This window comes from Vulpes vulpes, chromosome 15 (genome assembly GCF_048418805.1).
Source record: "Vulpes vulpes isolate BD-2025 chromosome 15, VulVul3, whole genome shotgun sequence".
Classification (NCBI taxonomy): Eukaryota; Metazoa; Chordata; class Mammalia; order Carnivora; family Canidae; genus Vulpes; species Vulpes vulpes.
In genome coordinates, this window is record NC_132794.1 from 86773025 (window position 1) to 86800829 (window position 27805).

General features: G+C 38.3%; 2 protein-coding genes and 1 pseudogene across 7 annotated transcripts in view; 2 read left to right on the forward strand and 1 right to left on the reverse strand.

Moving 5' to 3' along the window:
- Positions 1-12251, reverse strand: part of LOC112914182 (uncharacterized) — a 49426-nt gene extending 37175 nt beyond the window's left edge. For 3 of the 6 annotated variants that reach the window (XR_011997519.1, XM_072739635.1, XM_025991192.2), the window contains exon 1: positions 11656-12251. Coding sequence is in view for 5 of the 6 variants with exons in the window: in XM_072739635.1 (XP_072595736.1) it covers positions 11656-11684 (29 nt within the window). In the remaining variant the exon portion in view is untranslated. The remainder of the gene's footprint in view (positions 1-11655) is intronic. The other 3 variants (XM_025991197.2, XM_072739636.1, XM_072739637.1) reach the window with 3 other exon arrangements.
- Positions 8659-8781, forward strand: LOC112918075 (5S ribosomal RNA; annotated as a pseudogene).
- Positions 12001-27805, forward strand: part of CC2D2B (coiled-coil and C2 domain containing 2B) — a 109848-nt gene continuing 94043 nt past the window's right edge. Inside the window, exons 1-8 of the mRNA XM_025991204.2 lie at positions 12001-12086; positions 18717-18768; positions 20017-20093; positions 20446-20511; positions 22718-22801; positions 26670-26868; positions 27173-27309; positions 27412-27540. Coding sequence (XP_025846989.2) covers positions 12084-12086; positions 18717-18768; positions 20017-20093; positions 20446-20511; positions 22718-22801; positions 26670-26868; positions 27173-27309; positions 27412-27540 — 747 coding nt within the window. The 5' untranslated portion in view covers positions 12001-12083. The remainder of the gene's footprint in view (positions 12087-18716; positions 18769-20016; positions 20094-20445; positions 20512-22717; positions 22802-26669; positions 26869-27172; positions 27310-27411; positions 27541-27805) is intronic.

The window sequence follows — 27805 nt, forward strand, 5'->3', positions numbered from 1 at the left end:
AGTTGATCAGCCCATGGGACATATTTTGCCAACCACTGGCCTATAGACTCTGAATAAAACAATGTCATGAAAGACCAAAAATAGACTATTGTAGATGGAGACTAAACAGATAAGTAAATCTATGCATGGCCTTTTTTGGGATCAAAACCAAACTCCATCATAATTATATTGGGAAATCTGGATATGAACTATAAGAATATTGTATCAATGTTTAATTTGCAAAGTTTGATTATTATATGTGATTAGACAGGGACTTATCTTGTTTATAGGAGATACATGCTGAAGTATTCAGGAGTATACTGTCATGGCCTCTGCAACTAAATCAAGTGGTTAAAAAAAAAGTGTGATAAGTGCATATGTATATATACATGAAGATCAAGCAAATGTGGCAAATTAGATTGTAGGGCAAAGATTATACAAATATTTACTCTATTATTCCTACTTTTCTGAAGGTCTGAAATTTTTAAAAATAAAAACAAGAAACAAATAATAAAAAATATAATTGCAATACTCTGCCCTAAAAAAAAAAATCTTTGAGTTCTTTCTTCTCTGAACTGCTATTTCTATTAATTAAATGAACTGTAGAGTTCAGCAAGCTATTATTATGTCTGAGTACCTAAATTTTTTCTGGTAAGTCTTATCCTCACAAAGCACTTGGTATAGGCAGTATGTATGTACTGTATGTTCAATAAACTGTCTGTTAATAAAGATTAGAATATGGCCATAAAAATATATGAACAAGTATTTTCCTGAGCCATAAACCCCACCAAAAAATGACAAGTAGCAATAATTTACTTAATTGAAATAATATTTATACCATACATCAAATAAATAATATAGTAATTCTGGGAGAAATTAAACAGAAAGTCATGGTAAAGTAAATGAAAGTACAGATAACTGAGGTAATTTTACTAATATTGATTAGCCACGTCTGGAACCAGAGCTTAACCACATTCTGGTGAAAATTACAAGGTAGTAGTAACAATAATTTACATTCCTAGACTTTGAATTTTTTTCAGAAACTTTCATTAATATTATCTCATTTGTTCCTCATTATTCTATATGGAATAGAATATATATTTTTTAAGGTAGTATTACTTATCCCTACTTAAGAAATGAAAAAAAAATGAGGCCAAGAGTTGATTGAAGTTACCTAGTATCCCAGTGAACTAATAGTAAAGTCAACACTTGAAGCTAGGTCTTATTACTTCTCTGCAAAGCCACATTCTATATTTAGGGCAAAAAAGGCAGGAGAGTATAGGCAACTCTTTGTTTAGGAAAAAAAGGCAAGGAGGGAAGGATTTTACACTTGAGCTTTTAGTTTTTTAAAGAGAACACTGTGCTCTACAGACACCAAGTAGAAACTAAAAAAGACGCCTCTGCCCCATGGTAGAAATGTAAGCTTTTTAGAGTTTCTTCTTGATTCCTGTGCTATTTTCTTAGGACCTTCAGCTTGATTCTATTTTAATTTTTTTAAGGATTTTATTTATTTATTTGGGAGATAGAATATGAGCAGGCAGGAGGGGCAAAGAGACAGGGAAAAGCAGATTCTTCATTGATCGGGGAGCCTGGCATGAGGCTTGATCCCAGAACCCTGAGATCATGACTTGAGCTGGAGGCAGACGCTTAACTGACTGAGCTATGCAGGCACCCCTTGAGTCTATTTTTTAACAATCCCCAACACCAAAATCTTATTACAGACCCCTATGGAAATAAAATTTGGTTATAATTTGCATTCACAAAGAACATATATATAGAGAGAGAGGATATATATATTTTTGAATTAATTTTTACCTGCCTTGCTAGATCTCATTACATTTCTATGATTAAATAAGCACATATTTAAGTTCCCATTAATAAGATGGGAATGATGGGCAGCCCGGGTAGCTCAGCGGTTTAGCACCACCTTCAGCCCAGGGTGTGATCCTGGGGACCTGGGATCGAGTCCCAAGTCGGGCTCCTTGTATGGAGCCTGCTTCTCCCTCTGCCTGTGTCTCTGCCTTTCTCTCTCTCTGTGTGTCTCTCATGAATAAATAAATAAAATCTATTTTAAAAAAATAAGATGAGAATGGTTAAATAAGCACATAATAAGTTCCCATTCTACAGAAAAGGAAACTAAATCTAATTATTTTAAAATTATTTATCTGAAGTTATACATCTCCCTAGATGGAGATAAGATAAAATAGAATTCAAAGTACTCCCATTTCAATGGCTTCCAATTTCTAAACTGTAACATAAAAATAAAAAAATTTCATAACCATACTATACTATAGGAGCAGCTATACTTTTGTTTTTAAGATTTATTTGAGAGAGAGAGAGAAAGCGTACACACGCCACGTGTGCATGGGGGATGGTGAGGGAGAGGATGAGGGAGAGAGAATCTCAAACAAACTCCCCACTGAGGGTTGAGCCAGACACGGGGCTCCATCTTATGACCCTGAAATCATGACCTGACCTGAAATCAAGAGGTGGACACCTATCTGACTGAACCACCCAGGTGCCCATAGAGTGGCTATATACTTTCAAAAGAGGATAAGAACCACTAAGACTTTTTTCCTCAAATATTTTACCCAAATTGCCAATAATTTGGTATATAAAGAGATCAATTTTCCATCTAAACAAACACTGGGTCACTGGTAGGAAGGAATATTTTCAAAGAAGGCAGAAAACCAGTCTTAATATCAAAACTTTACCTGCCACGTTTTGAATCCATCTTGAAACCCTGTACATTTTTAGTCTATACCACTTCCTTGGTTAAAATGTACCTACTCACTAGATAAGGGAGCAGATGGAGAAAGAGATCAGTCATAGAACACAAATAGCAACTGTAATGATACAGTTGACATATTAGAGAGGGATGGATTGTGGAATTCAGTGATTAGAGCACTGGAAAGTGGTGTGAAATTAAAAAAAAAAAATCACTTAGGTGTCCTTCCTTTCCTTAAACTCTCAAATCTCATTGTTAACTTCAATTAGTTTTTGTTCTGATTACTATAAAATTTGAAGTCAGTTTGCTTTTATTTTTTAAGTAACAAAGATGGAAATCACAAGATTTATTGAAAACTCTTGATTTGGCAGTATACTAAAACAGTTCCTTTCTCATCTTAGAATGAATTTTTTTCTCCCCTCCCCTCCAGCCATACACACACTTTGTGTGCTTGTTTTGGAGAGGAAGAAAATGAGGGAAGTAGAGACTAGTTTCCTACGTTTACAGAGAAATTTCAATTAAAATAGATTTCTTGGATTCCCTCACAGAGATGGACTGAGAAATTCTGTGATGGAGGCCAGGAATCTGTATTTAAACAAGCGATTCTGCTTATTAAATTAAATCAATTTAAATGATAATTCTGATTCTGGTAGTCCAAGGACAACTCTGAAAAAACAAGATCCACAGACAAGCAGTACATGGCCAGGTAGAATAATTCATTCTAGATAGAGGGAAGAACAAAAACAAAACATGAAGGCATCCATACATATGCTGTGCCTGACAAACAGGTGCTTCATTCCCTTAACCTTCCTCATCATCAGTGTCTGTACCTGTTAAATGAAGAGCTGGATCACATAATCGCTGAGGACCTTCCCAAATTTAATATATGAGCATCACCCAAAGTATCCAGAAATCATGCTTCACTATTACCTGATGATACTGTGCTCATTGCTATTCATTTATTCACTCAGTAAACTTATTAAATACTAATGAATGGAGAAAGTGTTAGTCCTCAAAAATGTTTAGTCTGGTGGAGAGGGAGACAGACAATTACCACAAAATGCCACAAGACAGCGATTTAGGGACGGCATCACAAAGAAGGTAATCTTGAGCTGAAACTTTATGAGGGAAAAAGGAGTATCATTCCATGAAGGAATGACACATGAAAAGGCATGCAGGCATGACACCACATGCCAGGCCCAGGATACAGTGAGCAGTTTTGTATGATTTTAGCGTAATGTGCATGCTGGAGAGCAATAAAAAAAAAAAAAAAAAAAAAGAAAGAAAGAAAGAAAGAAAAGAAAAAAAAAGAAAAGAAAGAAAGAAAACAAACAGTTCATATATGCCATGTAAAGAGCTCAGATTTTACCAGATGGAAGAAATGAAAACAGAGAATCAGGCTTGCATTTTAGGAGACAGTTTGGTGACAGTACAAAGAAAGAACCAATGACATATTGCCTTACACCTGTCAGAATGGTTAGAATCAATAAGATAAGAAAGAACAAGTGTTGGTGAGAATGTGGAGAAAAGGAGCCCTTGTGCACTACTGGTAGAAGTAAAAATTGGTACAGCCACTATAGAAAACAGTATGGAAAGTCCTTAAAAATTAAAAATAGAAAAACCATATGACCTAGTAGTTCTACTACTGAGTATACCCAAAGAAAACAAAAGCACTAATTCAAAAAGATATACGCACCCCTATGTTTATTATAACATTAATACAATAGCCAAGATATGGAAGAAACCTAAGTATCCATTGTAAGATGAACGGATAAAAAAAGATGTGGCATAATAATGTACAGACTTGTCCAATCACTATGCTGTATACTTGAAACTAATGTAACATCATGTGACAACTATACCTTAATAATAAAAATAATGTGATATACATATATACTTGTACATAGAGTGAAATATTACTCAACCAAAAAAGGATGAGATCTAGTCATTTTGAACAACATGGATAAACCTAGAGGATATTACACTAAGTGAAATAAGTCAGACAGAGAAAGCCAAATACCATATATGGTATATGCAGAATCTAGAAAACAAAACAAATGAGTAAACAAACAAAAAGCAGAAACAGACCCATAAATACAAAGTGATGGCTACCAGAGGGGAAGAGGGGGAGGGGATGGGCAAAGTGGATAAAGAAGACTGGGAGATACAGGTTTCTACTTATGGAACAAATAAGTCATGGGGATAAATGGTACAGCATAGGGAAAAATAAATCATACTATAAGACTGTTGTATGGTGATAAATGATAGCTACACTTGTAAGCAAGGCATAATGTACAGACTACTGAATCGCTATGTTGTATAACTGAAACTAATGTAATACTATATTAATTATACTTTAATTAAAATTTAATTACTTAATTTAATTTTAAAAATAAACAGAAGATGACAACTTGGAGAAAAAGACATCAATTTAGAGGCTACTATCAAGAGACCATGGCTACTAAAACAGAACAATGAAGACAAAAGTAAGCTCCAAAGATCAACTGTTTAGGAGACAGAATCGAATAACCTGCTGACTATGTGTGAGATGTTTCAAAAAAAATTAAATTTAGGAATTGTTCTTAGTTTTAGCTTGGGTGATTGGATACTGGCTTCATTCAAAAAATGGGAAATAAAGAGAATAAGTTTTGTGAGGAAAGGCAGGTTTTAAATACTGCATATTCAGAGTTTTGAAAATTGGGGTAAGGGTACCCATAGTAGTGTAGAGCTCAGGTCAGGAGTGTTGGCTAAAGAGTTAGAATTCATAGGGATCCCTGGGTTGCGCAGCGGTTTGGCGCCTGCCTTTGGCCCAGGGCGCGATCCTGGAGACCCGGGATCAAATCCCACATCAGGCTCCCAGTGCATGGAGCCTACTTCTCCCTCTGCCTATGTCTCTGCCTCTCTCTCTCTGTATGACTATCATAAATAAATAAATAAATTTTTTTAAAAAAAATTAAAAAAAAAAAAAAGAATTCATTACCCTACAGATAGATGGTAGTTGAGGCTATGAGACTACTCAAGAGGATAAAATTAAAAAAGAACAAGATAAAGGACAAAGCCCTAGAGAGCAACAGTTAATGTTTATTTTTTTTTTATTTTTTGCTTTTCTTAAGATGAACTTCAAAGTGTTCATATGCCAAAGAGAAAAAAATGGCTAAAAAAAGAGACTAGAGCAAGATCCCAAAGGAACAAGTATAGAAAATTCAAAATGTTCTAAGAGATGGGAGAAGAAAAATAGAAATCGATGTTAGAGAAATCAAAGAAGGAAAGTTCAAGACTGGGCAATGGTCTACAGAACCAAGTGCATTTAAAAGGTCTAAGAAGATACACTGGATTTGTCCATTAGGAAGTCCTTAGTGGCACAGTAAGTGATGGAAGTCAGAACTTTGCAGGTAGAAGAGTTAACAGATATAGGGAATGGGAGATTACTCTCTCCACAAATGTGGCAGTAAGGGAGAGGAAAGAGAGAAAGCAGAAATCAGAGGATAATCCAAGTGAAGGCATTTTCTTTTAGTTTTTTGCTGCTGTTGAACAGGGGAGATGAAGCTGGTAAAGGGAACTAGGAAAAAGTATACTGAAGATTAAAGAAAAGGTTAATTGATGAAGCAGGGGCCCGGGGAGACAGAATGGTTGGGATCTAGGATACATACAGGATCAGTTGTGGATAGAAAAAGCATATCTCTTTAGCTGAGACAGGAGAGAAGGATATCTGCTGTTAAAGTTAAGTTGGGCTGGTGGTCACTGTCGCAAATTCATTTCTGAGACTTGATTTCCTCTGAAAAAGCAAAACGAGCTGCTGAGAGTACAAGGTCAAAGGTGGGATAGAAGGCTTAAGGTTAGAATAGGAGCTCTGAGTGGAAAAGGAAAAGAAAGGCTGATCTCTATTATGGACCATGATATAGCTGTCATTACAATAATCCAGTTTTGTGATTTTCAGTACTAGAACTTGATTATCTTTAGATATGAGTTGAAAAAGCAAATGACTAAACTGAACTAGAGCGAAAAGCAAAAGTAGGGAATGACAAAAAACAAGGACATTTTATTACTTCTTCTTATATATATATTATTTTAGGCAAGGAAATTTTAGATACTGGTGTGAATAATAAACCAAGCAGTGTGATTAGACAAGAAAGAAAGTTAATCTATGTGGAGGCTGATGATAATAAAATAGTAGTCAAGGGGCAGGGCCTTTATGAGGTCACATTAAATATAGAAAAATAAGAAAGAAGGAGAGATGAATAAACAAAGATGAGAGGACAAGGCTGGAGTGTAGGATTTTTAATATGGAATAGTCTTAGACATTCAGGTCCCACAGACAGTCATTTCAGGTGCTGGAACTGTGTGATACACATGACTGCCTTAATCCCACGATGATCTTATAGGACTTGAGTAATGAACGCTGAGTTGGGTGCTAAATTCATTAATAAAAGTGAGTGAGTGACCAGGGAGCCGATAAATGATGGTGAAGAGGAAGGTAGATGGTAATTAGATGAGGGTTTCTATTGTTTTACAAGGGCAGGATGGAGGGGCCTAGCAACGGCAATGAGGAGATGGAGCGTATCAATGCCCTCTGAGGTATGTGGAGCATGACTTCCAGTGTTGAGATGCTAGAAAAACAGTGACCTTATGGGAGAGTCAGGTTCCAAATATCAGAAGGAAGATGTTCTGTAAGAAGATAGATAGGGATAGGGGTGTCTGGATGGCTGTGAGTTAAGCATCTGCCTTGGGCTCAGGACACGATCGCAGGGTCCTGGGATCAAGCCCCACATCGGGCTCCCTGCTCAGTAGGATGTCTGCCTCTCCCTTTCCATCTGCCTCTCAACCAGCTGATGCTTTCTCTTGCACTTTCTCTCTCAAATAAATAAATAAAATCTTTAAAAAAAGATGGGTATAAAGAGGAATTTATTTACATCACATAGGGGGTATCCAGAGAAAGAGTTAATATCTCTGGAAGAAGGTTGACAATCAGATGATCAACAGAGAAACTATGGGGATAAGGCTTTAAGAAATGATCAGTGTGATTATCAAGTATGATGGAAACTAGAAGAAGGGTGGGATTTACTGATCTCTGATAAATAAAACTCTTATAATACTGTTTCGGTATCAGGTTTCCAGAGACACTAGGACTTTATTTGGTTGCTGAGGTTAAACAGTGTTAGTTTTATTGACTACATTATTAAAAAGTAAAAAGGACTTCAAGAAACTCAGGCAATCAATGAATCTCAGAATAAAAAGATTAATGATGTTTATACTCATCTGTCATTAATATGGACTTTCAGAAAAAAAGATTAAAGCTTACAATCTCATGAGAAACTCACAAATTTCATTCCATGAAGAATGAAAGAAATAGTATGGAACATAAGGCAGTATTTTGATCTCTAGATGGTATGTTTATAAAATACTGCTTGAAAAATACAAATCTGTTCTGAATATTTACATTATTCAGTGAGGTTGCAGCTTAAATTCACCCAACGTTTGGCAAGAATCAATATGACAGTACTGTGCTACCAATTTTAGACCTCAAAGACTTTCTTTCATCCCCATACAGAGCTATAGCTGTCCTCATGGCAGACCCTCTGGTTTTGTGATAGAAAAGCTCTAAAATATGGGCAAACGAGTGGAGGAAAACATAGTATGATAGGACTAAGGATTCCAAATTATTTTGAGTATGAATAAAATGGAATGAGGAGTAAAAATCCTCAGTGTGATTATTCTGTCACAATATATACAATACCTATTAAGATTCATATAGCAAGGAACAGAATTTTACTTGGAAAAAAACTGGATCCAAAGTATAATCATCAGGAACTGACCTTCTGACAGAGGGAAATTTCTCAAAGAAAAAAATAATAAGGCAGACAGCTTAATAAAAGAGTATTCCACTCTTCAAAAAAAGACAGGGACACCTGGGTGGCTCAGTCAGTTAAGCATCTCCCTTCCACTCAGGTCATGTCTACGGCCATACCACCCTGAACGCGCCCGATCTCGTCTGATCTCGGAAGCTAAGCAGGGTCGGGCCTGGTTAGTACTTGGATGGGAGACCACTCAGGTCATGATATCAGGGTCCTGAGATCAAGCACTGGGTTGGGCTCCCTGCTCCACAGGGAGTCTGCTTCTCCCTCTCCCTCTGCCTCTTCCCCTGCTTGTGCTCTCTCTCTCTCAAATAAATAAATAAAATCTTTAAAAAAAAAAAAAAGAGTATTCCATCAGAACAAGTGAAGAGGACATTTTTTAAAAACTCGTTAAAATACTGCATAATTTAAAGGGGCAATTGTACATTTTTTAATTCTTGTTTTTAAAGATTTATTTATTTATTTTAGAGGGCGGGGGAGAAGCACAGGGAGAAAGAAGATCTCAAGCAAACTCGCAACTAGTTCATTTAGAGGCTTTAGAATCTACAAAGCATTTTTCCTATTTCACAGTCACATTTTACCATAATCCCAGGTGGGCAGTAGGACAGGGTATATACTATGATCACTCAGGCTACTCAGATGACAAAACTGCAACTCATGAAGTTAAGGGACTATAGGGAGATCTGAAGTGGTGTCATTTTCTGAGGCTCACATTATGGAAGGTAACCAGGCTTTTTAACAAAATAGTCCTTCATAGCACTGCCTGGCAACATTCAATCGGATGTTTTATTCTGGAAACAAGTAATATACTGAACTAAGTTCCTTCCTCTCATTTACCCTTTACAGCCAGAGTTACAGATTCAAATGCCAGGCTGGTTGACATACCTAAGTAAAACATGGCCCAAATAAAGAAATGATAAAATAATAAAAAGTCAACCAATGCTAAGTCTCAGTGCTGTGGAGGCTAAAGAGGGATGGGAAACTGGAGAGGCTTACTCTTCATAGAGAAGACAGCTGCAAATCATTTATTATTGCCATGTACAGATCTGGTTTCCTAAATCCGATTTTTCAAGAAATCTAGATTTTCATGTGAAAGGTCCAGACCTTTAAAGAACAGCAACCTAAAAAAAGAAAAAAAGAAAAAAAGAAGAAGAAGAAGAAGAAGAAGAAGAAGAAGAAGAAGAACTGAAGCAAACACTTTGGCAAGTAAGATTTAGATGAGTAGTCAGTGAGATATCTGCTGGACGAATACTATTTTCCTTTAAACTTGAAAATATTTAAGGTTGGGGCACCTGGGTAGCTCAGTGGTTGAGTGTCTGCCTTTGGCTCAGGGCATGATCCTTGGGTCCTGGGGATCAAGTCCTGCATCAGGCTCCCTAAAGGAGGCCTGCTTCTCCCTCTGCCTGTGTGTCTGCCTCTCTCTGTGTGTCTCATGAATAAATAAATAAAATCTTTAAAAAAGTAAATATTTAAGGTTGATTTTTTTAACCCTCTTCCCCCCCCCCTCCCCCCAGATTTTACTTATTTATTCATGAGAGATACACAAAGAGGCAGAGACACAGGCAGAGGGAGAAGCAGGCTCCTCACAGGGAGCCGGATATGGGACTTTATCCCAGGACCAGGATCATGCCCTGAGCCAAAGTCAGACGTTCAACCAATGAGCCACTCCGGAGTCCCCCCCCCCCCTTTTTTTTTTTACCCCTCTCAATTAGATCTCAAGTCCTACACTACCTCATTTTAGCCTATTCATTCTTCGGGCATATATACTTTACAACACACATGAAAGGGTAGTTATAACAATACATGTCAGTAAATACACATCATTTGTATTTTTAAAAACAGTACCCCTGCTGGGGCACCTGGGTGGTTAAGCCCCTTAAGCTACCCACTGTTGATTTCTGCTCAGGTCATTATCTCAAGATCATGATCTCAGGGTCCTGTGATGGAGCCCTCCATGTGGCTCCGAGCTCAGCGGAGAGTCAGCTTGAGATTTTCTCCTCCCTCTCCTTCTGCCCTTCCCCCACACCCCTCTCTAAAATAAATACTTAAATCTTAAGAACAAACAAACAAACAACAAAACAACAACAACAACAAAAAACCAAAACCCCACCCACTTGTCCTGTATAATAATTCGAGAAATTAGGTGAATTTAAGGAACAGCACAGATTACATGTTACTTGCATATGCACTCCTATTCTACATAACCTATAACATTGCTATTTAAGGAAAAAGTATTGACTTTTTCCTTCTTTCACCACTACCGTTGCTCCTAAATTCTCACAGCAGAAGAGCCGTAGAAATTCAAGATGGGAGACCCATGAAGGATTTTATTCAGAATTACAAGCCGGCCAAAGGGTTTCGAGGCCCGGACACACCTAGCGGTAGGCAGTCACTTCAGACGGTAAAGCGGGCAGCAACGAGTTCTAGGTCTACGTCTGCCACAACGTACCGACGTACCCCGGGACGTGCTCTCTCCCCTTCCACATCGCCCCTTTCCCGTATACACAAGGCCGAGGCAAGCTTCAACCGCCTCCGAGTTCCCCCGGAACCCCAGCGCCTAGCACGACGCCCGCGGCACAGAGCCGCGGGGAAACCTCGGCGGGACGTGTGGACGGACGCGAGCCTCTCTCCTCACCAGCAGGTTTCCTCACCTCATCCCTCCGCCAGTCTCCCAGGACAAGTTTCAAAACACAGAACATTGTACTTAACTCGTTATTTTAACTCGGGGGGAGTCGCTGGGAAAAGAAAATAATGTAAGCTGTTTTCGTTTATTAAGCAAAGATGACCCAACACGAGCGCGCAGGTCCTGCATGCCCTGATTCAACGCGTTTAAAGGTATTACCTGGGTTATACTCCCAGCAAGCGCCGGAAAGAAAACGAACCCCTGGCACCTGATGCCACCTCCCAAGACGACTGAAGTCCAAGAAGCCCTCCTCTCCCGGCGCGGCGGCGGAGGGGAGTGCCCGGGGTGCCCGGGGTGCCCGGAGCGCCCGCAGCGCCCCTCCGCGCCGCCCGCCGGCAGGGGAGCGCAGGGGCCGGCAGGGGAGCGCAGGGCGCCGCTGGACCGCGGACAGCCGGCTCGCGGCCGGTGCTCACCCGTTGGGGATGCTGTTCTTCTTCACCATGATGCCAGAGGTGCGGGGCTTCCACGCGCCCGGACACGCCGCTCAGGCCGCCTCCAGAACAGACCACTCGGGCTCACAACCCAGACGCCGGGTGAGCAGAGCAGCTCTTCTTCTGAAGTCCAAGAAGCCCTCTTCTCCCAGCCCGGGGCGGGAGTGACAGACTCCGACGCCTCAGCTCGAGTCCCAGTCCCGGGGGCCGGGGAACAGACGTAGCGCACCGAAGATTCCCGAAGGCGCACGCTCCGCGCTCGCAGGGACCCCCCCGGCTCAGGGGCCGCATCGCGCATGCTCCGGGACCGCCTTGACGTCAATCCCCGAGGAGGGAGCGCTCCGCGGGCGGCGGGCGCGGTGCCGAGAAGCCTTACGGGGCGGTTGGTGACCTCTCCGAATCCACGGTAAATGGTGCGTCCTTCCTTAACTGCTCGTTAATAGCAAGAGTGCACTGCCCTCCAGGTGAATGTTATGCTGCCTGGTAAAGCCCCCCAGCCTTCCCTGTCACCCACCCCGGTATCTTGGCCGGTTGCAGCCCTGCCCTGTGCACTAACCCAGAGGTAGGTAGCCCCCTGTAGCCAGACCAGGCCCGCACAGGCCGCTGGGACTTGTAGTCCCCAGAACCTGGTCCACCGTCCGTCCCATTTTACAGCATTCCGGAGTCGTGCTTGATTTGCGTCAACACCCAAGACCATGTTATTTATTGGTGCCATTTTGTGCTGAACGTCCTGATAGGGTTGGTGGAGGGTGGATGAGTCCGCACCCCAGCTCTTGTCTTCCCTTTAGGGTAGGCAGAAAGGTGAACTTGCAAAGCAGGATGTATTGAGCGAAAATTACAATCACGATGCCTTTGGAGATCACACAAGGGTCAGAGGCAGAAAACCATTTCCTGGGAGATGTGGCGTTTGTATCAGGCTTTGAGACGTGTAGGGTTAGAGGAAAGTTGCAAACGTCGAAGGATGGATGTGGCAAGGAGTGTGAAGGAAGGTGATCAGGCTATAGTCAAGGTTTTATGTTCGAGAGTGCTGAGCACGACTTAGGTTGGGAAGTTGACACGGCGGTCTCTTGGCCTCATCTTCAGGAAGGGCCTCATTTTGACTTTCCAGTTGAGATTCTGACTATAGACACTGAGATATATTGTCAAGTTTATATAAAAGTCAACATCACCGGACTTACCTGTGTCCAGTTTTTGGACATTATTGGCCATGTTGTTCTATGAATTAATACATTTTTATGAATCCTGTAATTAACTTGGTAGTGGCACAATTACATTTCATTGTGTGTTAGATATAAACTTTAAAAATATACCGCAGCTTTTGTAACCTCTTGGCATTTATCAATCTTTATGCACCTAAGGCCCCAAGGGAAGTGAACCCAAATCTTTCTTGACCTATAAGAACAGGTTATGGTGAGTTGAGGACTTAGTTCTATGTATAATGGATGATTTAGTTTTGATGCCTTTCAAAGAATTATATATAAATTCACAGAAAATCGTTTGTCAGGCCACTTGTTCCTAGTTTGTTTGTTTTTTTAAGAAGATAAGATTATAGTTAACAAAAAAGTATTCATTTTCAAATTTGTGAGATGACAAAACACGGAGTCACGATGCTTTCTGTAAAATATTGTGAAATAATGCTATTATATTTACCTAATGGTAGAATTTCTTTTCGTTAAATTCCACCTTTTCTATACCTTAGTACCACTATATATGCCATATATTTAATAAATTTAGATTTTTTTCAAAATGTTAGCAATTGCCTTAATTTTACCATAACTTTGAACAAGACTTTAAATTTTTTGTATAGTATCACAATGCAAATCAAAGAAATCTGGAAAAGCATGCTTTGAGAAACACTGCTTGCTATAATGGAGTTCAGAAAGGACTGGTCATACTATGTGATAATAAATGAGCTAAAATAAAGATAAAGTTGGATTTAGGACTGAATTCCTAAGGAAGGAAGGAATGTGGATTGAAGCATTTGGAAAGATTTCCAAGAGCTGGGAGAAAGCTAAAAGAAAAACAAATTTCTAGTTAGTTCATAATTAACCAAAGAAATGTTACCAAATATCAGAACGTGCATATTGTGACCATTCCACATACTAGAGATTTTTCTGTAATTTTATTCTGCTAAAACTCCTGACACCAAATGGCATGTGACAGAGTTAACCAAGGTGATTGAATGTTAAATTTACACACAACATAAAATTTCATTACAGGAATCACCATAGTGATAAAGGCACAACTGGGTAAATTTGTAGAACCCAGAGATTTCTGAATGCTAAGCAAGAGGCAAACATTTACACACATAAATTGCCTTATCTTTGCTATGGATCAGAAAGGCTGAATGAACTACTTGACTTTAATTCTTAGGTTTTGATTATGAACCTCCAGGTCATCTGATACAAAAATAGCTAATCCTCAATTTCTTTACCCTTTAGAAAGACCTTTAACGGGCAGCCTGGGTGGTTCAGCGGTTTAGTGCCGCCTTTGGCAGGGGTGTGATCCTGGAGACCTGTGATCCAGTCCCACGTCGGGCTCCTTGCATGGAGCCTGCTTGTCCCTCTGCCTGTGTCTCTGCCTCTCTCTCTCTCTGTTTCTAATGAATAAATAAAATTTTAAAAGAAGACCTTTAACTATAAGAATTATAAATTAACAATAACCTTGAATAGAAGATTAGGTTTAACTGTTGGAGCCAGTTTTTCAATAAAAAGAATAGAATTGCTGTTAGAAGGTGAAAGTCTGAGTTACAATTTTTCCTTGCTTCTGCAAGATTTTCAGAAAAGCAAATTCAGGGGCACCTAGGTGTCTCAGTCGGTTAAGATCCTGGGGTCATGGGATCCAGTCCCAAGTCCAGCTCCCTCTTCAGCCCAGAGCTTGCTTCTCCCTCTCCCTGTGCCTGCCACTCTGCCTACTTGCATGTGCACTCTTTCTCTCTGTCAAATAAGTAAATAAAATCTCTAAAAAAAAAAAAAAAAGCAAATTAAATTTTTTCTAGATCTTCAATTTTATTTATTTTGTTTTATTATTTTGTCTATAATCATTTGTTTATCTTGTATCATTTAGGGAATGATAAGTGAACCTGGTTAGAAACATTTCCAGATCTATAAAATAATATCTTGTTACAAATTTCTTATAGGATAATTTATTATAAAATAAAATTATAATAAAATTTATTATAATTTATCTATAGGATGTACTATCACTAATGTTTCCCCTAGTTTAGCAGATAAAATATACAGATGTAGGTATCAGTAAGCCAGGTATTGATTTGAAGTTTATTTAAGACATTCTTGCAGAAAGCAAAGTAACTTAAAAATTCTCTTTTCCTGACATCATATTCCTGTTTTGCCTAGTTTTGCTATGTTAGTAGGAAAGATTCTTAAAGATATTTTAAGGGGTCTTCTATCAATTTCCTAAATGTCTATTTATGGTTAAAGAAAGAATTTAGGCCTGATTTTCTTCTGTTCTGTACAGTATTTTTAATCATCTGCTGGATTTCTCACCTGAATGTCCCGTAAACATCCATTAGCAACATCCAAAAACTGAATTTATTGACCCCTACCCCAACTATGTTCCTACTTTGACAATACTTGAAATGACACTACCTTGCAGTGACTCAAACCAAACACCTGGAGTCCTTGATTCTTCCCTCACTGTCCTCTACATCTAATTGTTCGTCTTGGAATCTTGTGATTTCTACCTTTTAAATGAAATTTTCTCCACCTTCCAGTCCCACTTTCGTTTTTGATTCAGATCTCTAGCACCTCTCATTGGGACTATTATAATGGCCTCTTAATCTCCATGCCTCTGTTGAATATCTCCAAGTTTAATCAGACATTTTTTCTCACTAAATTTTTGTATTTTTTGGAGGGTTCCCACATATTTTAATTGTAGTTATTCCTAGGTATTTCGAAAAGATTTTTGTTGTATTGCTATTATGAAACTGATCTTTTTCTATTATGTTTATATACAGGGAAGCTATTAACTTACACATATAGTCCTCTTGATTCTGCCACCTAACTTTCTGATTGTGTCTAAACTTTGTGTGTGTGTGTCTAAACTTTTTGATTGTCGGGGATCCCTGGGTGTCTCAGTGGTTTAGCACCTGCCTTCGGCCCACGTTATGATCGCATGATCCTGGGGTCCTGGGATCGAGTCCTGCATCATCTCCCTGCAGGGAGCCTGCTTCTCCCTCTGCCTATGTCCCTGCCTCTCTCTCTCTCTCTGACTCTCATGAATAAATAAAAAAAATCTTAAAAAAAAAAGAAAGTAGAAATGAAAGAACCATCATGAAAAGGATTTCAAAGAAGATATGAAAGAAAAGGTATTAATGGAGTTTATAAGGATCTTGATTATACTAATAGCCCAGTTATAAATGTAGGATAATCCTGAACAGTGTGATATATTTGGTTCTATATTTTAATCATATAGTTCACATTTAAAAAAATAGTAAGTTTAAGAATGAATTATAGTCTTTGATGTATTAGTTATGCAGGAGTATTAGAGGTGGGTTGTTTATTAATCCCCTTATGTAAATATTAATTCATTTACCTGTTCTCTCAGCCAGCAGTCCATTTTCTACTTTGTTAAAAAAAAAAAAAAGTTTTCCCTTTTTTTAGTCAGTGAACAAAACATTTACAGGGCCAATATCTATATGTCTTTTGGAGTAACTCCAGTTAAGACTCATATTTTATCCCTGCCTTCTAGATGGGGATGGCAAGTTATGAAGAACTGTGCAGAATCCTGGGAATGCTATGTGAAATTATTGGAAATTAAAGGGAGACCTCTATCAGTCACTTGCCAAGGTTATTTCCTCACACCTTTCCTCACACCAAGGATATTGCTGTCTCTTGATCAAGAATAGAATTAGGTGGGCAGCCCGGGTGGCTCAGTGGTTTAGCGCTGCCTTCAGCCCAGGGCGTGATCCTGGAGTCCCGGGATCGAGTCCCATGTCAGGCTCCCTGTGTGGAGCCGGTTCTCCCTCTGCCTGTGTCTCTGTGTCTCTTATACATAAATAAATACAATCTTAATTTTTTAAAAAAAGAATAGAATTTGCTATTTTTAATAGTACTGAAGAAGGGATGCCTGGGTGATTCAGCAGTTGAGCATCTGCCTTTGGCTCGGTGTGATCCTGCGGTTCCCCGGATGAGTCCCACATCGGGCTCCCTGCATGGAGCCTGCTTCTCCCTCTGCCTGTGTCTCTGCCTCTTTCTCTGTGTCTCTCATAAATAAATAAAATCTTAAAACAATTTTTTAAAATAGTACTGAAGAAGATACTGAACATCTCTCATTCAGTAGTTCTTAAGTGTGATACAGGAAGCACTGGTAGATTTTGAAGTCCTTTCAGAAAATCTGTAGACTAGGCTCTTATTGTGATAATGTCTTTTACTTTAATTGTTATTTAAAGAGTCTTGGGACACCTGGGTGGCTCAGCGGGTGAGCGAGCATCTGCCTTCAGCCCAGGGTGTGATCCAAGAGTCTCAGGATCCAGTCCCACATCGGGCTCCCTTCGTGGAGCCTGCTTCTCCCTCTGCCTGTGTCTCTGCCTCTCTCTCTCTCTCTCTCTCCCCATGTCTCCCATGAATAAACAAATTCTTAAAAATAAAAGTAAAAATTAAAAAAATAGTCTTTTGTTATTGTATTTCTTAAAATGAAAAACAAACTCATAGTCTATATAGCTCTAAAAAAGAACTTAACGTTGCTAGTATGATTTAATTTCAGAATATTGAGGCTTAAAAAACTTAAAAGGAGCGGCGTCTGGGTGCCTCAGTCCATAAAGCATCTGTCTTTGGCTCAAGTCATGATCTCAGGGTCCTGGGATCCAGCCCCACATCAGGCTCTCTGCTCAGCGGGAACCTGCTTCTCCCTCTCACTCTCCCTCTGTGCATGCTCCCAGGCTCTCACTCTCTCTCTCTCAAAGAAATAAAATCAAAAAATAAAAATAAAAAAAAGAGAATAAATGTTCATTTGAACATACTGAGTTTTTTATAGTGGTAGGATATTCAATTAGAAATATGAGCAGGCAGCTAGAATAGGGTATTCAGGATAGCAGTAAGGTTGGAGACAGATTTGGGAAGCTCTGGGAATACATACACTCTACAAAGCCTTGGAATGTGCCCACATGTAAGATATGAAGAGAAGTGTGACCATTGAAGAACACAGGGAATAAGTCACCAGAGATGTAAAAGAGTAAAGAACAATGATACAGAAAGTTTTCAGAAAATAAAGGTGCCCAACATTATCAGATGCTACAGGGTAATCAAGTAATAACTAACAGGCGTAGAGTGTTGATTTCAAAGTGTTTTTATATGTCTGATCTTATATGGCCCTCCTAAAAGATATAAAGTTGGCAACATATGAACACTAAGAACTAACCATTGGATTTTATCATAAAAAGGTATTTTTTTGGTATTACAGGGAGAAATTATTTAAAAATCAAATGTATTTAAAGAGTTCATACCAATTGATAAAGAGGTGAAATTTAAGAAAACAGGCAGAGGGTATGAACTGGCATTTTAAAGGTGATGGCGGGATCCCTGGGTGGCGCAGTGGTTTGGCGCCTGCCTTTGGCCCAGGGCGCGATCCTGGAGACCCGGGATCGAATCCCACATCGGGCTCCCGGTGCATGGAGCCTGCTTCTCCCTCTGCCTGTGTCTCTGTCTCTGTCTCTGCCTGTGTCTTTGGCTCTGTCTCTCCTTCTATCTCTCAAGAATAAATAAATAAAATCTTTAAAAAAAATAAATAAAGGTGATGGCTTGGGTGTCTAGGTGGCTTAGTTAAGCAACTACATTCAGCTTTGGTCATGATCCTAGGGTACTTGGATGGAGCCCCACATGGGGCTCTCTGCTCATCAGGGAGTCTGGATCTCTCTTCTCCGTCTCCCCTGCTTGTGCTCTCTCGAGCTTTCTTCTCTCTCAAATCAATAAATAAAATCTTTTAAAAAAAAATAAAGGTCATGACTTTCAAAGGGCTGATGAACATATGAAAAGATGTTTAATGCCAAAACATTAAGTAAGGTAACCCCCCCAACTTTTTTGCAGATGTCAGAAGATAACACTGCAGAAGAAAATGTAGACAAGCATCTCCAGAAAGGTTCTCAATAAGTATACCACAACTCTGATACTATTGGTTTCTATTTTTTAATGATGTAAATGACTAATCTTATCCTAAGGTTTCAGCTGGGAACACAGGTTTCTTAAGAAATGAGTTCAAACAGAAACTAAACTTCCTAGATACAAGATGGACATAAGAAAATACACAGTAGTAAAGTCAATACATGTAAAAAATCAAATTTTTTCTCTCCCTTCCTCAAACACCAGAAGCCCCTCGTGCTTGAGGTTGCATAAACTTACATACATAAAAACCTGCATCAGGAAGCTCCAGATCTCAGGGGGAAACATACATAAATATGGTTGAACCGTGGTTCATTTATCCACCAAATATTTATTGAGCTCTTACTTTGTGGTATCTGCCATTCTGAGTTCTAGGAGTAGAATATAAACAAACTAGTAATTTTAAAATTTACCATGGAATACTGTGGTTAAAAATGAAGATTCTCATTATCTATAGTGATTCAGCTTTATACTTATTCTTTATTTCCATTAGCCTCTATGCAACCTTTGAGTACTCAACGGAGAAGAAAAAGAAAAATGCAAGGCAGACTAACCAGTGGGCCCTCAATTTTCTACTGTACATAGGACTAACCAAACCCCTGTCTTTCTCAATCCATTTGGTGGATGAACAGAGAATAACATGTGGCTTGGAGTGCACACACTACCCTGGAACCTTTATATTCTATGTTTCATATCCTTTGAGAGCTGGCAGAAATAGAGATTGACAATATTGTACTGATTTTTCAGAACTGACATAAGTAGTTAAAATGGGTACCTAGAGGCTTATCTCTCTTCTTCCAGATTCATTTCTCTCTAGTTTAATCAGATTGAAGTAACTTGGCTTTATTATTTGTATACCCTGTGGAACAGTCTACATAGAATATAGCTGTTCTCATGCTTATTTGAGCTTGCTTTTTTTTTTTCTTTTTTTTGACTGATAATAAAGAAAGATCGTCTCCAATAGCTGAGAATATAGAAGGTAGGGGGGAAAGTTACAAGAAGAAGCAAATTTCAGTCCTGACTACTTAGTCCAGATTGGAATAAAGGGGAAAGAACAAAAGCCTTTGGTCTTGGGTTCTAAGCTCACATGGGGCAATGACCCAGTCTTTGTAATTGTCATGATCTTTAGAAATGCATGCAATTTAGCTATTTAATAAGCACTTTTGCCACTGTTGCTGTTTTATTATAAGAAAGTATCATGAACTCTATTATATTGACTTCTTGATAGATTTAGATGCAGAAGAAAATCAAAATGTAATAGAAACGTTGAGAGGCAAAGTACGAGAGAAGCTAAAAAATGCTAAGGTAATGTTTCTTTTTCTTTCCTGTTTTCATATTTACTATTTATTGCAATATGTATTATAATAAACTTCTCTTTGTCAAAAAAAGATTGAAAATTCAGCCTTGATATAGTTCCTTAAATCCCAAAAGCTTCAAGTTCTTTCCCATCCTTTTTTTTTTTCAAACCTAAAGCCCAGAAAAGTTGAGTTGGTCATGGTATTTATATATGACAACTTAAGGGAAAACATGTATATACTTGTTAAAAACTGAGAAATTTTGATTTTCATCCATTTTGGACAAAAGAGTTACAAGCACAATTATGTCTATATTTGTGAAGATTAAATTTTCCATGCCATTTACTTATGTTGTCTTTCAGATTAATCAAGGTGAAAAATCCTCAACTCAGCTACTCATTGATGATAATGTATATTACTGCCGTAAGGTAAATAACTTCGTTTACACTTTTTAAAACACCTTTATTGAAGTATACTTTATATAGCAAAAATTCCCTCATTTTAAGTGTATGATTTAATTATTCTAGTAAACTTACTATATGATGCATTCAACACTATAATCTGTTTTTGTCACTCCGCAAAGATCCCTCATGCCAATTTGCAGTCACTGTCTGTTCTTACCTGACATTATTTTTATCTTAAAAAAGTATAATAAAAGATACCCTGACTTACAGATTTTGTTTTACAATTCAATGTGTAATTACATATTTGAAACGCGAAATGACAAAACAACTTCCATTTGGGGGAACTATCTTACTTAGGGTGAAGGCTGCTGAGCCCCTTTAACCAAAAGATTCCAAGTAAAATGTCATAATTAGGACTGTTTTATTTCTCTCTAGTTTAACAGATAAGTAGCCTAGCTGCTAGGTGACTTCTGCCATCTACAGCAGATGACTTTCGTCTCAGAGTCCAGTGGCAAAGCTCCAGTGTCTTTATTTGCTAGCCCCAGGGAAAGAAGGAAAGAGCCAGATTTCTTACAGGAGAAGACCTGCAAACTGCACACATTATTTCCTCTAAAGGAATGTAGGGAAAATGTTTAGGTTCCCCACATTCCCCAAAAGTAGATTCTATTATTAGAGATGGGAGAAAAGACAATAATGAACAATTAGTCATTTCTGCCGTAAGCAATGATACTAATTCTACAAATTTTAAATAAAATGCAAGGATATTTTTCAAACTCATCTTTGTCTCTGCCACAGTGCCCATCTTGAGTGCTTAGTAAGAATTATTATTATTTTTTTTAATTTTTTTTAAAATTTATTTATGATAGTCACAGAGAGAGAGAGAGAGAGGCAGAGACACAGGCGGAGGGAGAAGCAGGCTCCATGCACCGGGAGCCCGAAGTGGGATTCGATCCCGGGTCTCCAGGATCGCGCCCTGGGCCAAAGGCAGGCGCCAAACCGCTGCGCCACCCAGGGATCCCTAGTAAGAATTATTTTAATTAAATTTAAAAGTAAAAGCAGACTTAAAAGATGTGTGTGTACATGCTATTCAACAAATAAAAAAATGTGCCTACATTGGATTTAATGTAATTGAATAATAAAACGTTGGAAGCTTGTCAAAGTCGGTCCATTGAGTATCAAAAGAGGTGAAAAATAAGAGAAATTGGCTTCTCAGACTCTCCATACTGACTGCTAGATAAGAATATCTGCTTAGGAAGTTGAGGATTTAGCAAGTGGTTTTTTGATGAGCAGAGATGAAGGGAGATAAGGTATATACTGACAATTTAGATATGTTGCATTGTTGCAGGGTGAATGACTTTTAATGTGGCAGCTAAATTATAGGTACAAACAAGATAAGTTTTGTATTTTATATATTTAAATTTCTTCAATTTCTAGTAACTATGAGTTTTATTCTTTGTTATAGAATTAATTTCTTCCCAAATCTCCCTAAAAACAGTTCATTTTAATATGTGTGTGAGAGAAGTGGTATGTGATTTACATTTAAAAGATTCAGACTTGGGGCACCTCGGTGGCTCAGTCAGTTAAGCATCTGCCTTCCGCTCAGATCTTGATCTCAGGGTTCTGGGATTGAGCCCTGCATCAGGCTGCTGCTCCTCTGTCTCCCTCTGCCTGCCATTCTCTCTACTTGTGCGTTCATGTGCTCACTTGCTCTCTCTATCAAATAAATAAATCTAAAAAAAAAATCAGACTTGACCGTACCAAAAAATGAAAGCTTATTTGTCAGCAAATTTATGACTAAGGATATGTCACTTTTAATAGTTTTAACTATTTATAACGACAAAAGACTGTAGATTGGCTAGGATGGTACTTGTGTGTGATCATGCATACATGAAAGCACCCAAAAACAGGGAGAGAAAAGAAGAATTTGCCTGGGGCCCTCATTTTGATCAAACTCTAAGGTAATACTCTTAATGCTCTAGAGTGAAGAGATAGTTTGGGAGGCAGAAGATTTGGGCTCTACTTTATTCTATTTCTTATTGCAGTTACCAGAACTTTCAAAATAAATCCTAAATAAAAAATAATGAACCAGATAGACTCTTGCTGCTCCTTGCTTGTGAATAAGATGACAGTTACTGTTTATCATATTATAGAAAAGTATTTCTTCCACTAATCAGCAGAAAAAATACTGATTTCCCCCCTAAATACTGGTTTCCTGTTGTTTAATCCACAGACTGAAGTCTCATTGGATGAAGGTCTTTTGTTTTTCGTGTCAAGTGGTGAAGAGGGCTCAACTTTGGACTGCTACTCAGAGCAGGTTGGATTTCTTCCCCTTCCTCTCATGTTTTAGGCAAATTAGTTCTTTATTAAAGATATAGGATGAAATACTTGGATGGGAGATGAAACTTTTATTATCAAGACACCTTCTTTTTGAATTAAGAATCAGTTCAAAATAATATTTCCAAACATTTTTTGAGTACTTAATGTTCTGCGCCATGTTATACTAAATTTTTAATATGGATTACATTATTCAATACTCACTTAATAATCATGTGAGGCAGGCGTTATTAGAATGTTTCCTTTTTGGTGAGGAAGCTTAGACATAGAGGGTGAAATATCAGTAGAGCTGGAAGCACTGGCTGTCAGCTGAAAAGCCTGTGTTTTCTTCTCTGTTCTCCAAAATCTCCATTACTCTCCATAGCTTCCTCATTCTTCACCCCTCCCAGTCGGATCCCAGATGCTTCTAATTTCCAGCAATTCATCCCAGTATCTCCCAAACTCCTCAGCCCTCTGTTATTCCCTGGTGATCCTCTCTTCCCATACCAGTCAGTCTCATGGGTCTTCCCCATCTCTTGACCAGCCATCTGCCTTCTCACCCTGTCTGCTCTCTTGTGTTCTTCTACACGTTCCCCAGTTCCTCTCTGCCTTCAGTCTTTGCACCGTTTCCTTGGTTTCCTCCCCCAGTATTACTATGTCCTGGAGTTCTACCCAGTGTCTTCTGATGTAGCTCAGCACTGTCTAATCCCTCGGGCCTCCTGAGTCTCTCTTGAACACCCATTTCCGTTATGATTTACTTCCCAGTCCTTTCTATCCCTCTCTCTTTGCATCCTGCCCCAGTCCTTTCATTCCTTCTTTGTTATTGTTGGTTTTTCTACAATAAAAAGAGCTTCATCTTTTAAAAGTTTTAAGAAACTATGTACATTATTTTTTTAAGTGCAGAAAACCATATGGAAGAAACTAAAAATCACGTGAAATCCCTCTGCTCTGAGATGAACCACTATCATTTTTCACACCTTTATCAATGTTCATGTCCAGACTTGCACATACATAGACTTTTATTTGAATAGAATCATATTTGTAAATGGCAATTCCATTTTTCCAGGTGCTCAGCCAAACCTTGGTGTCTTGCTTATATCCTCTTTTACTAACAGACTTCAAATCCAACTTATCACAAATTCTGTTGGTTACCTTCAAAGTATTCCAGAATCTGACCCACTTTTCCCACCTCCACTGGTACCACCCTCGTCTAAGCCACCATACCTCTCATCTGGATCATTGCCAATGTCTTCCTCTTTTCACAGTCTGCTTTCTATATCATGCAGTGTTCAGAGTGATCCTGTTAAAATCTGAGACAGACCATTCTTTTACTTACACCTTGTAATTGTTTCCTATCTCACTGAAAATAAAAGCAAAAGTCCTCCAAAGCCTATATGTCCTGTCCCCTTGGTACCTCTCCAACCTCATTTCTTACTACTTTGCCCCTCACCCACCCAACTCCAGCCAGATTGGCCTCCTTCCTATCCTTACAGCATTCTCCTGTCTCAAGGACATTGTACCTTTTATTTGTCTAGAAAGCTCTTCCCATATCCTCATGCACGCGTGCTCGCGTTCTCTCTCTCTTGCTCTCTTTCTCTCCCCCTTTGGATCTCTGTTCAAATGACACATCATTTAGGATACTGTATCTGACAACCCTGTCTACAATAGTGCCCTCCACCCACCTAGCCTGTATTCTCTGTCCTCTTGTTTTTTTTTTCTTCAACACACTTCTTACCACCCAACATATATTTCTATATCTATTTGTTTATTTTCTTGCTGAAACATATTAGGCACTCAATGAATATTCCAATGAATATTGAATAAATGAGTTTCAAACATGTGCATGCTCTGCCAAGTCATCTAACCTCGTGAAGTCTCACAATATGGGTTAAAGAATGAGATTTTCTGGGTAAATAAGAGAAAGTCCACCCAGCAGATTCCAGGGTCAGTTGCTGTGGTTATGGCTGCTTTTCCTTCTCAGAGGGCAGGCATGAGAGAAATTAGGCAAGGCAAATAGGCTACTTAGGCTTTAGTAAGTCAGGTTTAGATAGATGCAGGTTGTTTAGAGGTGTTGTCTTCAAAAGCCATTGCCCTGTGCCTGGTGACTTTGAGGTCCATAGGAAACTACTGCTCTCATCACAGGGAAGAGAAAGTCATTGTTTGGGAGACTGAGTTTCTTCCTGTTGGGAGAAAGGGGAGTCCTAGTCCCAGATATGTTGTCTGGGCAGCCCAGAGTGAGGTCCAAAGTTATTTTCTGACAGTTCTACTTATTACACCACAATTAACAAGGCATGTTCCTGTGGCACGGGGAGGGAGAGGTAATATCTCTTTTTTACCACACAAGCTCAGGTGTATCCATCTAGAGTTATGAATGGAAAGTTAGGTGGATGCCTTCTGACCTCATACTCCCTGTCACACAGTACCTAACAGCACAGACACTGCTCTGCTGTTAGCTGCATAGTAAAGACCAGGAAGGAGAACAGCTAGCCTTAGAAAAAGTGAGGAATAATCGGTCAGATGGGGCTTATATTGGTTGAAACCACAGTTTGTCTCAGGCTAAAAATATAGGTCAACTGAATAGGGTAAGATTTATAAAAGAGACCTGTTTGGTTATAAATAAAAGGCTGGGAAAAAAAAAAAATAAATAAATAAATAAAAGGCTGGGATCCAAGACGAGGGCTGACATACTCAGCCATCAGTCCTTAGCTCTGAAGGTAGGATGAAAGCCCACACCAGGGATGTTGTCAGGGGTGCTTGATAATAGGAGCTCCTGGTAGAACAAAGAGCCCCTTTTTTGTAGGTGATTGGCATCTTCAGAGATCCCCCCAAATCTTGCTTCTAGATGTCAATGTCATACCTGGTTTGAATTCTGGAAAAGATGCCACAAGGTTTTTGAATGTAAAATAATTTTTTGATTTCATGATGGGGAGAGAAGAGGAATATGATGTTGTGATGACTTGATATGAACCTAGGTGTTGATTAACTATGTTAATTCCTTAATTTTGTCAGAGCTGGTCAAAGCCATGTAAGGTTCTCTATTCAAAGGAATTCTGTGATTATTTTTTTAATTTAATAATTTATCTTCAAGTGTATGTTTTGGAAAATTGAGGGCTTTTATTTGCATGACTCACACACTTTCTGTGTCCTTCTGTTTTTCAATATATGTAGATTTCAAATTAGACAAGTAAAGTTATCCAAAATAAATTGGTGATTTTTTTGTGTGTGAAGAGGTTCATATAAAATTTCTGATCCTGATATAAAAATATGCATTTTTATATTTAGTAATACACCTATCTAGATACCTGTGTTTGGATTGTTTGTAGTTTTTATAGTATCTATCATATTTCAGAATTTCACTATAATCATTATGCCATAGACTTCTATGTTGAATCTTTTCTTTTTTTTTTTTTTCTTTTCAATACCATCCAGAAACTAGCATGATTGTTCCATATCATTTTAGAAAACATTGCTTTCTGAATGGTGAAAAAAGAGTGGTTTAAGACTGCGTGCCCTAGTGTCTTTGGACTTTGCCTTACACGGTGAATTCTCAGTAGTTGAAATATCATAGTCCAATATCTCAGGGCATTTTCCATGGAAGAGGAGGGGCTTGAATTCTAGTTCTATTTCAGTACTCCTGCATTGTGAATTGCAAAAGAAAGGTTTTAGAAAAATCATTCTGTGTACTATTAAGCCATAAATGAGTTCTATGTTCAATGAAATTTTATTATAACAGTTTAAACTTAAACTCTAACTTAGGTGGCTTGGCTCAGAAAGACAATTCCCAGCAAGGTCCCAATACATCTCACTTATCTATATATTAATCACTTGGGACAGCATGCTTACTTATTTTTCTTTTTGGCATTCAACAGAGATCAATAAATGATAGTTACTCCAAGCATTTTTCACTTGGTGATCACTTACAAACTTTTGCTGAAGGCCAAGATGAAGATTTTATGGAGGAAGTCATTTTTCCAGATTTATTTGAAGTAAAAGCTGCTGAATATGAAGATGATCAAGAACAAATCAAAAAACAACAGGCATACATTTTTGTCCCAAGTAGTGCTCCAGGTAGAATTCTTTACAACAAAATGTTTAAATCATTAATAAATCATATTATAGAATAATAGTTGCTTTGTATGCTGGATAGATAAAATGTACTGATTTAATATTACATAAAGTTTTCTCTATTTGGTCTTTATGTCTTCTCTGACTTTAGGGAAATTGGTTAAAGGAACTCATTTCTGATACATATAAATTTAGATTTCCTGCTAAACTTCAGTGATAGAGTATATGTTACCTTTTTTTTTCTTGTTTGGTCAATACCAGTTTAACATTTTGGACTTCAAAGTAATATCTAGGTTTTATTGTTAAGTGGTCAACCAGCGTAAACTGCCAAAAGATATGATTCCACGCATTTTAGAAGATGAAGGATTCTATATTCAGAGAAAGCCACAAATATATAAAAAGACCTGCAACAAAATGGAAAATCGCCTGCTTACTCTAGAAGAGGCAAGTGCACCAGCTAACAAGTTATACCATTTCATTGATAGTATGCGACATTTGTTTTTAGTGAAATATTTTATTATGATATTTCATGAATAATTTTGATAGGGAAGGTGTTGGTTTGAAGAAAGTGGAGAAATTATGTCATTACCTTCGCCCATTAGACAGTCATGGAATTTCAGGCTAAACACAAACAAGGGATCTTTAAATCCAGCGCTAAAGACCATATACAGAAAGGTAACCAACAACAGTTTATTTGTTATTATGATGAGAAGAATTCTTGTAATAACAATTATAAGTTATGTTTTTGTGCTATTAATTCACCCTGTAAAATAATAGTAAATCTAGTAATATAATGGCAAAACTATGATGAAATGTGAAATAGCCATTTTGTTTTCGAAGAATGTTCAGTGATATGGGGAAATACTTAAATTACAAAGTGAAAAGAGCAGAATGCAAAGGTATAATATCCTAATTTTATAAAAACAGATAACGAATGAAT